General features: G+C 34.8%; 1 protein-coding gene across 1 annotated transcript in view; it reads left to right on the top strand.

Annotated features, from left to right (window-relative positions):
• The window catches only part of LOC129227979 (rhotekin-2-like), a 33,712-nt gene that overhangs the window by 11,391 nt on the left and 5,504 nt on the right, over positions 1–16,817 (top strand). The window contains exons 3-9 of the mRNA XM_054862605.1: positions 2,193–2,245; positions 4,158–4,332; positions 5,436–5,589; positions 5,916–5,941; positions 6,666–6,870; positions 11,317–11,442; positions 14,258–14,423. Of these exons, the coding sequence (XP_054718580.1) occupies positions 2,193–2,245; positions 4,158–4,332; positions 5,436–5,589; positions 5,916–5,941; positions 6,666–6,870; positions 11,317–11,442; positions 14,258–14,423 (905 nt within the window). The remainder of the gene's footprint in view (positions 1–2,192; positions 2,246–4,157; positions 4,333–5,435; positions 5,590–5,915; positions 5,942–6,665; positions 6,871–11,316; positions 11,443–14,257; positions 14,424–16,817) is intronic.

Below are 16,817 nucleotides of genomic sequence, written 5' to 3' on the forward strand. Positions count from 1 at the left end.
CCCCAGAAGGCTACATAAAAATCAGAGCGACCACGGCTAAAGCTATGCAAGAAGGAACCAAGCACATCTCTTGCCTGCAATTCCTGCCTTGCAAAGCTGCAGCTATCCATTGACTTGTTCGCTCTCATTAGGAGCTTAGTCAACCTAGAGCCCCTTGAAAAGGACAGGCTGACTTATCCGACATTTTGGTTCCAAGACAAAATTGGATTCAACCTCGCTTCTAGTATTTATAAATACTTTATAATATTTATTGGTTGCTATGTCGTAAAACAATTGATGATAAGTTGAGTAAAATGTCACTTAAGGTGAATTTAGAAAGATAACTTCGTTCACAAATTCAGCAAAAATGTATCGGGAAATGTTTACTGCAATAAACCTCATTTTCACACTTTATTTTTTTTAAATTTGTATTAATTAAATCGTATTCATCTACCGCTTAAAATAATCAAACATCAATCGGACAACACACCTATAGCTTGGGCACCAGTTTTCTGCAATGAGGCTTTTATACAAATACGATTTTTTTCGCCCGACAATTTTGGAACCAAAATGTCGGATAAGTCAGCTCCCCTTATATAGGAGCCTTAAGTCAACCTAGACAAGCCGTAAGCAACTTTTGGCCGATAAACTAAATAAACACGCTCATTCAATCATTAAACTGGTTGCTAAAAATATTTTCCACAACAGTGAAAAGTCTGCGCGCGTGCAACTGGTAGCGATTCAGAAAACGTTTTTGTGAAGATACTTGTTTTTACGGGGAAATAGGTGAAAACGTGTGAAATCCCGAGACGTTCCACGGAAATAACCAGTAACGTTTCGGAATTTTTTTACAGTGATGGCGTTGGAAGGTCACTCCACATCTCCCATCAAAACCGAGAAGGTCTTGTTACTATTCAGGGGAGAAGTGGAGGAGTTGTCTTCAGTTGCCTGTTACAACATTTTATCTTGGTGTGCTGCGTTTCATAGCTGACGCAGGGTAAAAAATCATTTCGCTGGACCAAACATGTTTTCGAAGTCCTCTGCAGTCAAACCTTATGAACACAAACAGTCAGGGAAGATTATTAGTGCCGTTTTCAGGGCTGTTGAGGTGCTCCACCATTCGTTCAAAATATTTCATGGTAAGTAGAGCATCTCATACCTTAAGTACACTGTAAAAAAATTCCGAAACGTTACTGGTTATTTCCGTGGAACGTCTCGGGATTTCACACGTTTCCACCTATTTCCCCGTAAAAACAAGTATCTTCACAAAAAAGTTTCCTGAATCGCTACAAGTTGCTCGCGTGCAGACTTTTTACTGTTGTGGAAAATATTTTTAGCTACCGGTTTAAAGATTGAATGAGCGTGTTTATTAAGTGTATCAGCCTGTGGTTGCTTAAGGCCTGTCCAGGTTGACTAAGCTCTTAATGATGAGCGAAAAAGTCAATGGATGGCTACAGCTTTGTAAGGCAGGGAACTGTAGGCAAGAGATATGGCTGGTTCCTTCTTGGATAGCTTTGGCCGAAGTCGCCCTGATTTCTATGGAGCCTTCTTGGAAAATCCGGAAGGTTCTAAACACTAAACCTACTGAATTTTGCGAGAAGGTTCTAGAGACATGACTGGCTTTAACAAGGGAGATTTCGCATTCCTTCAGAAAGTTTCAAGGTTAATTTCAGAAAGCTTACTGACTTTTAGCGGAAAACGTTCCTGGTTTTTCCAAGATATGTTATTGGAAGAAACTGGGCACATCAGCTGCCTATTATTTTCCAGGAACGTTTCTGAATCGTTTTTACAGTGTACTCAGAAGAAGATAGAGACTAATAAATGAGAAAATCTTATCCCCCCCCCCCCCCATTTTCTTCATTTTGAAGCCCCTAAAGCTTGGGGCCCAAGACTACGATCTGGTTAGGCTGTTTGGTAATCTGGCTCTGAGTATTTTATAATATAATATCAATAAAAAATCCATGTTTTGTGTTTTGTTTCATCTATGGACTTAACTTAAACCCGCGTTATGTATGTTTCTCTTAAATGTTATATTTTAGAAATTCGAGCTCCTAGGCAAAAACTAATGTCATATTTGAATTCAGTGTACCAAATTCCTACAAAATCAGCTCCAAATACTCCGGCACCAAAATGAATGTTGCTCTGTTCGATTTAGTTAATTTTTATCTTTAGAAAGACTTGTAACAAATAATTGTTTACATCTCCTTTTTCAGGATGAGTCCCACGACCCATTTGCTCCCCTGCCTGGGAAAAGTTGCTGTGTCAGGTAATTTTCATTTGTATTGATCACTGGAACGAGTTGATTCTTCATGACCAAATACAAACTGTTATTTAATATTTCATTTTCTAACTACAGAAAGTCTCAAACCCGTCGTTAAGGTATAGTCCGCTTCCCTAGTGTTTGTACTCGGCAATCCACAGAAATCAATGATAGCTTAACCATGGGGAGATGGCGGGCACGTCGCTTGCAAAAGCTGTAAGCAAACGACGAAACTTCACGAAAACTTGTTTCTACAGCGCTTGATTTCGGCAACACTTATTTCTCTTGTTTTCATTCGGTTTTCAAGTAGATTAGTCTGAAAAATTAAAAAAAAAAAGAAAAAAAATATTTAGAAACGTTCCTAGAAAATAAATTACAGTTGAGGACTATTTTATCAAAAATGAACATATCCATTTTCCAAAAATGTTCAGGAGGTGAGAAAAACGAATTACGGTAAGAGCAAAACAGTTTTATCAACTTCTCTGGGTACAGAATTAAGCACAAAAGCACAGCAAATCATGGCCCAGAGTAAGAAATGATTTAAAAAAAAAAAAAAAAAACCAAGGAGATATCGCCATATTAATTTTGGAGTTGTGCCCTTTTAAACGAAAACCTGAATGATTAAAATTCCAATTTCACCAAAACTCTAATATTTCACCTTCTCATATTCTCCTATCGACGTACATGAACCTAAAAGTAGTGGATTCAAATTTGAGGATTTTGGACATGTGTTCCTTTGGATCTAAAAGTCTTTGTACTACAGATTCTTTCAGGATACGTCCCATTTTGTTCAAAATAAAACGTGCAGAGGACGGATTTATTACCTTTTGATCAAAAAGCCACACTTTACTCTTAAATAAAAGAGCGTTTTTCACGTCTGGACATCTTGAGAGTAAGTGATTTGATAAAGGTCATCTGAAAGATTTAGAAAATGTCATAGAATGACTTGTTCTAAAAAGTGGATATGTACCCTTTTGATAAAATACTCCTCAGTTAATGTGCCTAATTTATGCCTGTAAAATACCTATAACAAGAACTTTTCGCGCTAAAAGTCAGAAACATTCTTAAAATTAACCTTGTATCTCTCAGATGAATTCTCAAAACTTCCCTATAAAACCTACACTGTTAAAAATTTTCCGGAAAATTTACGGTAATTGTTACTGGCATCCATGTTGCCAGTAACTATTACCGTAAAAATCAAATGTTACTGTAAAATTTTACGGTTTCCTCGGTAGGCCACAGCAACCAGTTGGCGCTGGGATCGCTTATTTCTCCGGTATAAATTACCGTAAAAATCAGCGATGCGTCGGCGATGCAATTTTACAGTAACAATAACCAGAAAATCTTCCTGAATTTTTAACAGTGTAGTCATGTTTCTGGAATAAACCTTGAACCTTCAGTAAAAACTTTGATATCTTTATGGTAATATCTTGGCACCATCCTGATTGCCCAGGAAAGTTTTTACAGCAAATTCGACTGAAGTTTATGCAGTATATCAAGAATTTAACGAAAGCCTAATTTGTCACCAATTCTTGCAAAACTTAAGTACCTAGACACTGTATTTCGTCCTCATTTGGAGCTCAGTCAACCTAGAAGAGCCGCAATGTAGCTATAGGAGAAACACTTAATAAAAACGCAGAGCATATTTTCATACTGGTAGCTAAAAATATTTTTCTCAACAGTGGGAAGTCTGCATTCATGTAACTTATAGCAGGCCAGAAACCTTTTCACAAAGATACTTGATTTTCTCTGGAAACCTTCCCAGGAAATCCTGAAACGTTACCCGGAAGTTTTCTGTGACGTTTCAGAATTTTCTTACAGTGTACTTAATTTTCTGTATACTATCAGGCAATGACATTGTCTGTCATTATTTTTGATAGTCAACACCTTCCTCTTACTAGTGATTTTTATCTCGTAGATTTGCGCATGCCTCTAATCTGGAAAGACAGCGATCACTTTAAGAACCGTGGCGATCGTCGACGTTTTGCAGTCTTCTGTTTGCTGAAAATCGGAACGGAAGTCCAGGACACGGCCATGGTCGCCGATGTGGACAGGAGTATGACGGACGTGGCCTTTGAAGATGTCAACGTCTTGTAAGTTTAATTTTTTTTTTTCTTCGCAGTATTTTTTTTTTTTTTTTTGTTTACTCTGTTTTGTTTTTAGAGTCACTTAGGTTACCTTTGAGTCTCAACTTCTCCACTTTAAGCTGTTCTACTGTCTGTCTTTCATGAGAAAAGCTCCCGCCGTTAAGTCTGAGCCCGTCTACTGTCACAGAAACGGACTTCGTTCATTTTCTGTGAAGGTTAGCAGGAGGGTTTTTTTGGTGCCATTTCGTCACTCGTCCTTTCGCCTTTGTGCAGTCGTACGGGTTTTTTCAATATTAAAGCTTCCCTTGGGAAAATGAGACACGCTTCGTTGTTATAGCAAAAGACAGGCCAAGACATTTCGGCGGGGGCGTTTCTCATGACGGCCGGACAGTACTCATATTTTAAATAAGCCATAAGAAAATCTTTTTAATGATTCATGAAAAAAGTAAAAGGTACATGGGTCCAAGTAAGTATTCGAAGTTTTCTCAACCGGCTAAAATGCACCTCTTCGGCTCATGGAACTCGAACAGTATGGAATACTCCTGGCATATCTAAAGATTTCACGTTTTCAGGGTGCGTCCTATCTCTCTTAGGTGTTCTGAAACATTTATTTGAGACACCCTGTATAATAATATTCTAGGAATGACTAATGTGTCCGAAGAAGTAAGGCTCTGAACTAGCCCTCAATTGCCTCTTTGATACCGACCGAACTCTTAAATAATTGTTCTGTATAAAACGAAGGTTTTTATTTCTTTAATGACAATAATAAATTTCTGATTTGTTATTTGAAATGTGAAGGCACATTGCACTCCCCACGTTAACGCCACTAGCGTTATGGCCATTTTGTAAGGAGGTAACTAGTAGGGATGACCATAATTCCCTCTAATACTGAACGACGATAACTGGCATTTCAGTCGACAGATGGCGGAACCCATCACCATGACACCATGACATTTAGGACATGAAGGTAAAGGGGTGGAAAAGTAATGGCAGGATTAATTTTTAAAAAAAAATCTTTTCTTCCCCTTTTATACGGACGCTTCTATTTTATGTTTTAGATATAAAGTGTTCGTATCTATGTCAAATTGAAATTACAAAATTTATTTCAGCAATACTGTTCCGCATGACTTTGAGTTTCGTCTGGAAGTGTATAGTCATATTTTGCAAGAAGACTTGAGCATAGCAAGTGCTTCCAATAAGTTGAAGAAGAAAATATCTTATTCAGTCAGCAAAGCAATAGGAAAAAGACTCTCCGATAATTTTGTGAGTATTACTTTTAACTTTCATGTTGTTAAGTATTTTATTAATTATACATATTTGGTGAGTTTCATATGACAAATGAAACCTTTCACACTTATAATTTCTAATTGCGTTACGATCATCCCTGAGTCTAATACTAAATTTTCATGTTTTTATTTTGATATTTTTAAACATTTAAGAGTACTCTTTTACTCTTCCCATTTAATGCAGTTTTATAGAAAATGTGTGATTTTAAAGAGGAATTGGCTCCTCTGTACCTTTAAAATTTCAACCTACTGTATTTTTTTGACAAGTTCTTTATTTGATGTTTGTTCGCTTGTGTATTTCAGAAAGAAGATTCCAATTTTAAAACAGGGTAAGTTTGTATTTTTTCCCTTCTTTTTTATAAGTACTGTTATTTTATCTAACACTTTGCTGTGGAAATGTATTCTCCTCATTTCCAATAGTCCGGCTCAAATTAACTCTTGACTACCCAATTTATTGTTGAAATAGATGAGCCTGGGGTGTTCCTCTCCTCCCACCCCGAGGGTGATGACGCAACCCTTTCAAATCCTATGGGGGAACCTTCCAGAATGGCTGCCCCCAAAAGCAGAAAGAGACCATTTAAAACATTTCCCTACATATTTCAATGGCGCAGTGCCTTGGGCCCCTTCGCGGGCACCCCTGACACGAGCCATCAAGGGGGCAGATCAAAAGAAAATACTGCAACGTAAAATCTCACAATTTTGCAAAGAACTGTATTCGCGTGTTTCGGGGTTACAAGCAATCCCTTTTTGAATGTAAAAAGATATGAGCTTGTGGATGTGAAGATATCCGAGAAAAGCTACATGTGCATGCAATTCCCTGCAAATTTTGCAATTTAACATTTTAATATTTTCTTGTACTTTTCTGCGCAAAAGTTTTCTTTATTTCTTTAAGAGAAAAATTTTTATTTTAAAATTGGAGGGGGAGGAGGCTCCAATTTTAGTTTTGAGAGTGAGGACTTAATGTATAATTACTTATTTAATAATTGAATACATTTCACGATCTGAATTCAGTTTTAACTGCATGTTCTTTTTTTTTTTTCTCTCTCTCTTCAGATTTGCTGACTTTGATTTAGTAGCTAGTGCGAAGTTAAATCTTAGCGACGCAAATTCTCGGATAAAAACGTATGATTTAGTAATGGAGAATTCAGACAAAAATAGCAACCAAATCCCACTGTTTGGGCACTTTTGTTGCCGCCTTGCAGTGCAGCCAACGTGTATGACAGAAGAAGTATATTCAGGTTATCTCAGTCTAGTCCAAGTAAGTATTTATTTCATTTCTTCCTCTGTGAAATTTAAATGTAAACAGATGAACTTTTGATGAAGCATATAAAATACATGATGTACTACTTATTTTCATTCGAAATTATATCAAATTTGTATGACAATTGTTTGTTTCAATGTGTCACCTCTAAAAGCATCAGATATCTGATGCAAAGCTTTCATTTCCAAAGGAACCATTGCTCCCAAGCAGATTCTTTCTCTCTCTCTCTTTTTGTCCTGGTACTCGTTCCTGATTTCCCTAAGAGTAACTTTCTCCAGTATGCACATAATTAGTAGCAAATGAAATTTTAACTGACTTTTGTTAAAGTATTAAGATTTAAAAAAAATTCTCCTAAAATATTTGCACACAGTAAAAAAATTCCGAAACATTACTGCTTGTTTCGGGGATGTAGATTTTCATCCACATAATATGAAAATCAAGTATTGATGTCAAAAAATTTCTTGAATTGCTACAAGTTGCACGAATGCAAGCTTCTCACTGTTATGAAAAATGCTTTTAGCTACCAGTTTAATGATTAGTACAGTGTATTTATTAAATGTATCGATTTCCGTATGAATATGACAAGGCTGGTTATGTTCAGTTCTCGAAGAGAGTGAATGAGCGTCGGGATTTGTAACTCTGCTGGAATTGTAAGCGGGAGATAGAAAGCTTTACTGTTATTAGCCTACTGAGGAATAGTCGTAGCTCCTGCTTGACCTCAGAAGTAGAACAATCGTATTTTCAACAAAACTAATTTTTTTTCTATCCAAATTTCATGTGGAAATTATGATTTTAATTTTTTTTTTTTTTTTTTTTTTTTTTCAGTCTGCAAAAACTTTCATGCTATGAAGTTAAATAATTTTAAACAAAAAAATTAGGCAGAAATTTGCAGGGAATTACTTTTACGTGTTTCAGGGTTGCAAGGAAACCCTTTTTCAATGCAAATAGAAGGGAGTTTATGGATCAAAAGCCAAAAAGATAGCTTTTCTTTTGTGTCTTTCAATCCATAAGCTCACTTTTTTTTCCATGAAAAAAAGAGGTTCTTTGTTACCCCGAAACATGTTTACGCAGTTCTTCAAGTTTCTGTAATTACGTTGTTTTCAATTCTTTTACTTTTCAAGTTCAAATGGGTTATTCAATTAGGTTTTTTTTATAAGAAAAAGAAATTTTTTTTTTAAATACCTGTGGTTAAACTGGCTAAAATATAATACATCTCCGATTAACTTTTTGATATTTTGTGTAAGGTATCCGACTACGTTCGAAGATTTTTTTTTTAAATGTTATAACTTGGACATTTTTAATGCTATTTTAACTGCATATGATTTATTAATGTAAAAACAGATTTTCAAAGTATTGTTTTTTTTTTTTTAATTTGGTCAAATTTGAGGAAAAATAGCGAAATCACGTTTCTCCTGCTAACAGCTATGTAGCAAAGTAGATTCTAATCACACATTAATCCTGGTAGGAATACATTTTTATGCTACTTTGCTGTGTGTTTTACTGCAAAGGATAAATCATATATTCTTCAAAATAGTTCTGAAATATAGCTAAACAAAACTCCTATACTGGTATTTAAAATAAATGCTTTTGCTTAAAATCATGCACATAAAAATATTACTTCATTCTAAAATTCAGCGTAGTTTTTACTTTCTTCTATATCTAATATATAGAAGAAAGTATTGGATTCGTGCAAATTTTCGAATTTCGAATTTTGACGGATTCGAACGTTTTGAGGTGTGCTGAGTCCATTTCGACCATTTTTGGAAAATGTCTGTCTGTCTGTATGTGTGTGTGTATGTGTGTGTGTGTGTGTGTATGTGTGTCACGTCTGTGTGTGACCAGTTTTTTGTGGCCGCTCTACAACAAAAACTACCGCATGAAATCGAACGAAATTTAGTACACGTATGTGCCCCTATGTGAACTTGTGCCCATTAGTTTTTGGCGCGAATTCCTCCAAGGGGGGTGGAGCAATGGGACGTTTTTCGAGTTACGCGTGCTTGCTATTCCTCAGGAAGTAACTGGCGGAATCAAACAAAATTTGGTCCATATGTTGGTATTAACAGGAACAGGTGCTGATTCAATTTCGGTGTCAATAACTTAAACGGGGGTTGAGCTATAGAACGTTTTTTGTCGTCAATTGTGACTGCTGTATCTCAAGAAATAATGAACGGAATGAAAGAAAAATTTATCGGCAAGTAGCCCTTAGTGGGTATAAGAGCTGATTTTATTTTGGTGTCAACAGCTAAAACGGGGGTAGCGCAATCGCCCGTTCTTTTTTTCCATTGTGAGTGCCCTATCTCAAGAAGTAATGCTACGTTCTGGTTGAAATTTGGAATATATGTGAATCCATATGTAAACAGGCTTTGGTTCAATTTTGACGCCAATCGCTCCAAGAGGTGTTGATTTTTTTTTTTTTTTGCGAATAAAAATAGTTTTATTAATGCAACAATAAGAAAGATAAATCGTAATAGATTGTCGTCTGCGTATTTCTCGTGATTTTAATTGTATGGAAATGACCGAAAATATTATCTCAATGATTTAAAATTTTTAACTGTTGCCATCTTATGTTTGTTAACAAATAAAATATTTGTAATTAATTCAAGCAAGGCTTTTAAAATAACTTTCAATTTTTGCTCTTTGCTTTGCTTTTGCAATAATTCAGACATTGGGATGGTCGTCAAGTTTTTGCATGAGTAATTTTGTTTTTGTTGGGAATATTGCTTCCTCGTCAAGAATGGGGAGGGATCAGAAAAAGGAAAAATATAGAAGAAAGTTTCGTGATGGCCACAATATACTAGTTAGTTTTTGGAAGAAGACAGCAAGCATATTGCTGAACACTTTCTCAGAAAATTTCACATCCATACTTGAATAACTTTTTGAGATATCATTGTTACAGTAGACAACTTTCCTCAAAAATAATATTCTTCCGAAAACGCATTTAAATGCTACTTCCGGTCTGGAGTTTAGTTTACAACTGTAATATGGCTAAAGCTCCAGTTGTTTGTAATTCACGTCGAGCAAAAAGTAAAAGTTTCGGAAAGCCAAGGATTCAGACTAAAAATCGGAATTATAATTTTTTTTAAACGAAAATGCCGATTTAAACGTAGTAAATTACCTTAGTCTTTGAACGTCACTTCCTCAATTGTCTTGGCGACAGAAACAGTTATTTTACCACCAGGTATCTTTCTTCAATTTACCTCCAAAGGAGAGGAACACTTTTGCAAAGGAAATGGCATTCGGTAAACTTGAATTACTTGCACGGAAATTCGAAAAATTACGAAAAATAACAAGAAGTTCGAATCAAGCAGTGAATTTTAAGATGTTAATAAAAAAGAAAATTGAGGGAAATGAGAGTTACTTCGAATACTCCTGTTCAAAAGAAAAAAAAAGAAAACAGCATGTTTTTTTTTTTTTTTTTTAATTTTTTTTATGGGGAAAAAATGGCTATGAACCCAAGGTTATGAAAATTCCGATTTTGGAAGTAGCTCTTTAAAGGTATGGTGAAAACAAGATATATATTTTTGAATTATTTTTAACTACGGTAGCTTTAGGTGGTTTTCTTAATCAGTTAATATTATTTTATATCCATTTTTGAATCCTTGCTTTCAAGCAACCCTTTAATACAAAATGCCTGTCGCTTTTTCGCTTTTCACATAGAGCAAAAATGAACCCCAAATCGAGGGAACGAGGATAAGTAAATTTTGGTACCGAGGCTAGTGCCACCTATTGAAGATATTAGAAATTAATAGCAAGAAAAAACCAAATGGTTAATTTCTAAATTTAAATTTTGACATCAGCCATTTAACAATTTCATTTGAATTGTTTGGATCCATCGCCATAGTAACGTCTTCATCGGATTCCCGCTATCATCGCTGTCCTCCGTACCGACAGGCAACGCGGGCATTAACGAGAGATCACTTTTTGAGGCAAATGCGATAGACATTTAGTATGAAGGGAGTGTTGCTTTCAAGCTAGCAACTTCGAAAACTAATAAAAATACGTGAAAAGAATTTCAGAATAAATCTGTCCGCTCAATACATACAGACAAAAATCACAAGCAGCTTTAATAGCAAGCAATACATCACAAGCAAGCAATACAAGCAGCTTTTTTTCTTTGCGACTATAGTTTTCTACTTCGAAAACGATTTTTCATATTCTGATGAATAAATGGTCAAATAAATAAGTCGGAATATTCTACGAAAAATTAAAAAGTATTTATTTATTGATTCAAAGTTAATTAGAGTCTCACTGTGAGTGTGAAGCCTAATGTAGAAGTTTTCAAAAATGCTCATTATCTTTCTTGCACCATTTATTTATACTGATTTTAGATAATGTAATTGCTTGCACTGTATATACAAGCACATTTTTACTTATTAAATGCTTCATTTTTCCTTTGTATGGTTTTGCTCTTTCTGATAAAACGTTGAACTTGAAATTTTGCAGCAAATTGGGAATATTACCGGTTCCAGACGTATGCTGTGTTCACTCAAAAACTTTAATCTTTCCATGTGGTCAAATTTTGCTGATGTCCATGGTGCTAATCCTGATGTAGTCATTCCTATTAAAGCGGTCAGTATGAAATTTATATTCTGCTTTTATTTTAAAGTTATTTTATGATTGTAGCCAAATATTGCACAAAATTTCTCTTCCAAAATTTATTTCGTTAAAACAGTTCTCCCAAAATGAATTTTGAATGATTTAAACAATCCCTATTTTTACTAATTTTGAAAGGTGCAAATGCTTTTACGTATAATTGTAGCTTAGGTCCTAAAAAGGGGGAATCAATTGAAGAAAAGAAAAATGAACATTAAAAAATAGCGAAGTTATTGAATACATTGTTTGTCTAAAGAAAGAAGAGAAATGCTTTTCTCAGTTTGCATTTTGTCAGCTCTATTTGTTAATTCCAGTTGGCTATTAGCAGGGTTCGTTGATTTAAAACAGCTTGATTTAAATTATGATTAAAATTATTATTTAAATCAGGTGGTTAAAAAAACCATTAATTTAAATCAATTGATTTTTTTAAACAAAACCATTAATAAAACCAGTTGATTTATTTTTATAAATTAATTTTGCGTTTTTAGAATCTGTTGCTCTAAATTGAAATACACTGTGTTATACAATCTTAACTTCAACACGCAAAACTACATAGATCCCTCTTTCTGTGTGTGTACTGTCCAACTACGGATTGTATGGAATTTTCAAACGTCCAGATGAGAAAAATCTACCTGAATGAGGGGAAAAAGTAAAATTTTGATGCGCGTATTCCGCTCATTTGAACGAGACTCTGCTTCTGCAAAAGCTGACATTGCTAAAAATAATAGATTTGTCTATTTCCGGCTGTAAAACGGATGTTTGTCTTTCCATACAATCCGTGGTCAGACAGTAACAGATTTTCATTCTTGAAATATTGCTTTTACTCCAAACTTCAGATCAAAATACAAATCTGAAGTTTTTCTTATGCACCATGACAAAAATAAATGAAAAATTATCACGTACGCTTTGTGCGACAGTATGATTAAACGTGCTTTCAAGCGAGCACGAAAAAAAAGCGAGCTCTGAAAGAGCACGAAAATTATGTTAAACGAAAAAAGCTTGCTCGTTCTTTTATCGCTCAGCATTGTTGGAGCCACTGTTTTGATCTTTCATCCTCAAAGATTATTTGTAAATGTTCTTCGCTCTATGATCTCGATTTCTTGGAAGCTTACTATATTTGGAAAAATTCTTATTCTCTAGTCATTGATTTTTCCAGCACTATCCATTTTTTCATGACATTTGAAAACAATTTTTATAATTGCTTTTTTCTGGTTTCTTTGTTCTCTCTCACTCTTTTTGTCTCCTGTCTTCTGATTGGTTTTCTCTCCCCCTTGCTCTGAGCACGGGGTTGACTTATCGTTTGCTGATTCGTTGTTTGATGTATTGTGTCCTGAATTCATATTGGTTGGCCCTCTTTGGTATAAAGACCGGCGTCCACGTGGTTGTTGTTAGTTCTCTCGCGATTTTTGGTTGTGTTGGTGAGCTCCTTGCTCTGATGACAAGGTTCCACTGTAGCCTTGAAATAGCTATATGTTGTATTTTCTTCAGAATTTGTGCTTTATTTACGTTGGTTTTTTACTTTAATCACACGACTAATATAGGTAAGAAAAGTTAAGGAAGAAATACAAACATTGCCATGGTGCGTTTACTGTGGTAAATTAGCAGCTGTAGTCTGCTCACTTATATTATTGTATCTGGCCTCTTTTAACTCTTTCGATAAATTCTGTGATTCCTCTTCTGTTAGTCGAGAAGGTTTTTTCTCTTGACCTGCTGCGAATCAAGGGATAAAAAAAAGGGAAGGAGGGTGAGTAAAATCATTCAACGTATTATTTTACTATTTTACACTAAAAATGTACATAATGATGGAAACCTTATCTTTAAGCAAAGCATAAAACAAAATCACGTCTTATCTAAGCATTATAACGTATTTATAATTCTTTAAAACTTACTGAGAGAACTTATACTAATTTTAAAAGTTAGCGGTATGGATTCCCCTCTCCCCCACACTCATATTACATGATATTGAAAAGGAGTGTACCGTTTATTAGGCATGAATAATTAAATTTTTATCAATTTCTTTTGATTAACACTTATTAAAACAAGTATATGCTTAATTATGTTGTTAGGTTTCATATAGCTAATTTTTGTAATTAAGGAAGTTTCAACGAAAACCTTATACTTTCAGATCTTCAATTCTTACATCACAAAATTATTAGTAGCTACAATGTGTTCGAAAAATTATTGATACATTTGAAAAAAATCAATAAAAGCTATACGGTCAGTGATAGAAATATACCGTTTGTTGCATATGCGTGGAACAACAGTAAGTTTTCAGACAGACAAACTATCAAAATTAATTACAATGTTCCTCAACAGATGGCGCAGCAGGTATTTTAAAAGTTATAAAAGAAAACGCAGTCTGTAAGATCACCAAAACAACCTGTAAACTTGAAAAATCAATAAAATCTAAACGGACAGCATTAATTTTTCAAATATACCGGTCATTTGGGCGATCTTACAGACTTCGTTTTCTTTTATAACTTTTAAAATACTAGCAGCGCCATCTGTTGAGAAACATTGTGACTAATTTTGAAAATATGTCTGTCTGAAAATTTATTTTTGTCCCAAGCATAAAGCAACAAACGGCATATTTCTATCGCTGCCCGTGTAGTTTTTTATTGATTTCTGAAATGTATCATTCATTTTTGTATTTGATTGTTGTTTTGTATCTTGTGTCCTGTATCTTGACAATGCGATGCGTTAAAGTTGCTTTATCTTAAAAATCTATGTATGTATTGGTGAACTGATGGTTACTGCAATGTTTTAACGATGAATATTTATCTTTCTTCAGGGTACCAAAGTCATTCCTAGTTCAAAAGCCATTTCATACCCTCGCTTTAGTTTTCAAATAGAATACTCATCCGAAGAAGGGGAGAAGGAGTTGTTGCTCGCAGCTGACTCGCCCATTCAACTGAATGAGTGGATGAGCTACATTAACCAACATATGGAGGATTACGGTGAGTTAAGCTACCCGAAAGTTATTTCTTATGCTTTGGCAAATCGGTTTTTACAAATTTCAGCAGAACTGGAGTGCAATGTCGAGTCATATAGATTTAGTCCAATCTCACAATCTTAGGCTTGATGCTAACTCAAGTATAAATACCGGAGTTCAGTGAAAATAGCAATAACAGAGGTAGGAAGGTATCTGTGTGACGATGACGAAAATATTTATATCAATTAATGGCAAAACTGGAGGTTTTATATTCCAGCCATTGGAAATAGCAAAAGCGTAGTTCTGAAACATGATTACGCAATAAAACACTGATCAAAACAGAATATGGAAAATAAAATGATCCTTGCGATGGGTTGCCTCACACACCATACTCATCCGACAATACACCACCTTTATTCCTATCGCTGTATGACAAAAAAAAACCCTTAAAACTCTGGCTGATATAGAAAAATGTATTTGCGAAAATCTTGGGATATAGAAATATATTTTTTAGGAGTATATTTCGAATTAACCGATAACATTGAAAATATCTCTGCAAAAATTGTTACTCTCTCCTGTTCTAAATACTGTTGTACGAGGGTAAATCAAAAAGTCTTTGCGCCTATTTTTTTTAGCCAAAATAGGGATGTGAATACCAAAGCAAACATATACATTCCCAAGAGTGACAGTTCCTTGAACCGTACCAGCCGTATCTCCTTTTTGCTCGGAAGAGCGGAGTTGCTATCAGTCATTTAAGGTGACGATTGTTCTTCAGATGTTCACAGTTTATTAGCAGCGAAGTGTTATTCGTTTTGTACGGAAACAGGGACAAAAGCACGTAGCAATTCACAGGGAAATGCACCTACAGTCCAGAGCTTCTCCTTAATGATTTTTAGGATATCCATCCACTAAAAAAGGCAGGACAGAAGCCAAGAACGCGGTTCGACGGTGATTCCACGGGCAGCCGGAAGAATTCTACTACAGGAGGATCTCTAATTTAGTGCTGCGATTGGACAAATGTCTGAACCGGTGTGGTGACTATGTGGAGAAATAGTGTAAGTGGCATAGTTTGCTGCGTATATTTGAATATACCTGTAGGTATCTTTTTTTGGCAAATAAAAAATAGGCGCATTTTGATTTGCCCTCGTATTGAGTTTTCAGAAGTCAGTCAGAAATAAGATGAGGAAAAATATTCATTACCCTATACTGCCGTCCGAAGCTCAAAAGTGGTATCTGCACCCCAGTTCATATTGAGCAATTGCCGTTTAAAGTTTTGTGCCGTCATGTATTTGATTCAGATACAACTTTTTCAGATTTTTTAAATTTATTTATTTTATTTATTTTTCATTATTTTTTAATGTTTGCCATACGCAAATGACCATAAAACATTGCAATTAGGTGAAACATATGACAATGAACAAGCTGGTGACCATGACTCAATTTTGATAAAAAGTGCAGATACGACTTTGTGCTTAGCACAGTAATATATTGCTTATTGTAAGGTACACATCGAAACTTAAAGTTTTGAAGCTTGGAACTCATCCCTGATGTACACAAACTCCAAGTTTGTGAAATAAAAATGTAATCTTGAAAGGGAGTCTATTGCTTTTCTTTGCAGCTGCAAAGTTTATTTGTTTGGAAAAGTAACTAGACATTTGTTCCCCTCCCCCAACCCTATAAATAAGTAACCACTAACCTTTTTTCAATGTTGATCCGCTTTTAATTGCTGTTGTGAACTGATTATTTTACAGTAAACAAAGCACAAAAAACAACAAAAGAGCATCCTGAAATTAAAAATTGGATTAAGGGACATTCGTGTGCTAGAGACACAGATAATTTAACTTTAGAATTTCTCTACGTAGCTTGATACACTCTCCTGCTCAGAATGTGATTTTTAAAAGACTAAAGACTTTTGGATGAAATAAAATCAGAAATACTATTAGCTGCTATGCTATATTTTTCATGTTTTCTCTAAAAGCACTTACCAAAAAATGTCAAGTAATTTTAAGAATTAAATGGTTTGCGTGTTATTACAATGTACAGTAAACTCCCAATTATCCGCTGGGCGGATTATCAGCAAGTCAATTAACAACCAGCAAAATGTATTTTCGCTGTTATTTTTTGTTTAAAGTTTGTAAATTTAAGCTCAGTTGTTTTTGTTTTATTTGCTTATTTATTTATTGTGCTTTCTTCATCGTATATACACTTGTTCTTTATTTATGTTAAGTTCTGTTGCACAAAATACATTTTTTTTTACTGTACTGTACATATTTTCACTGTTTGAAGAAAGTATTACGCATTAATACTGCTAAGTTTTTGAAGAAGGACAATAATTACCTTATTTGTCCTTCGTTTTAGCCTTTTTGCTGTTTATCCGCGATTTTTATTATCCTCGGCACTTGTGCCTCCCAGTTCCTCG

This window comes from Uloborus diversus, chromosome 8 (assembly GCF_026930045.1).
Source record: "Uloborus diversus isolate 005 chromosome 8, Udiv.v.3.1, whole genome shotgun sequence".
Lineage (NCBI taxonomy): Eukaryota > Metazoa > Arthropoda > Arachnida > Araneae > Uloboridae > Uloborus > Uloborus diversus.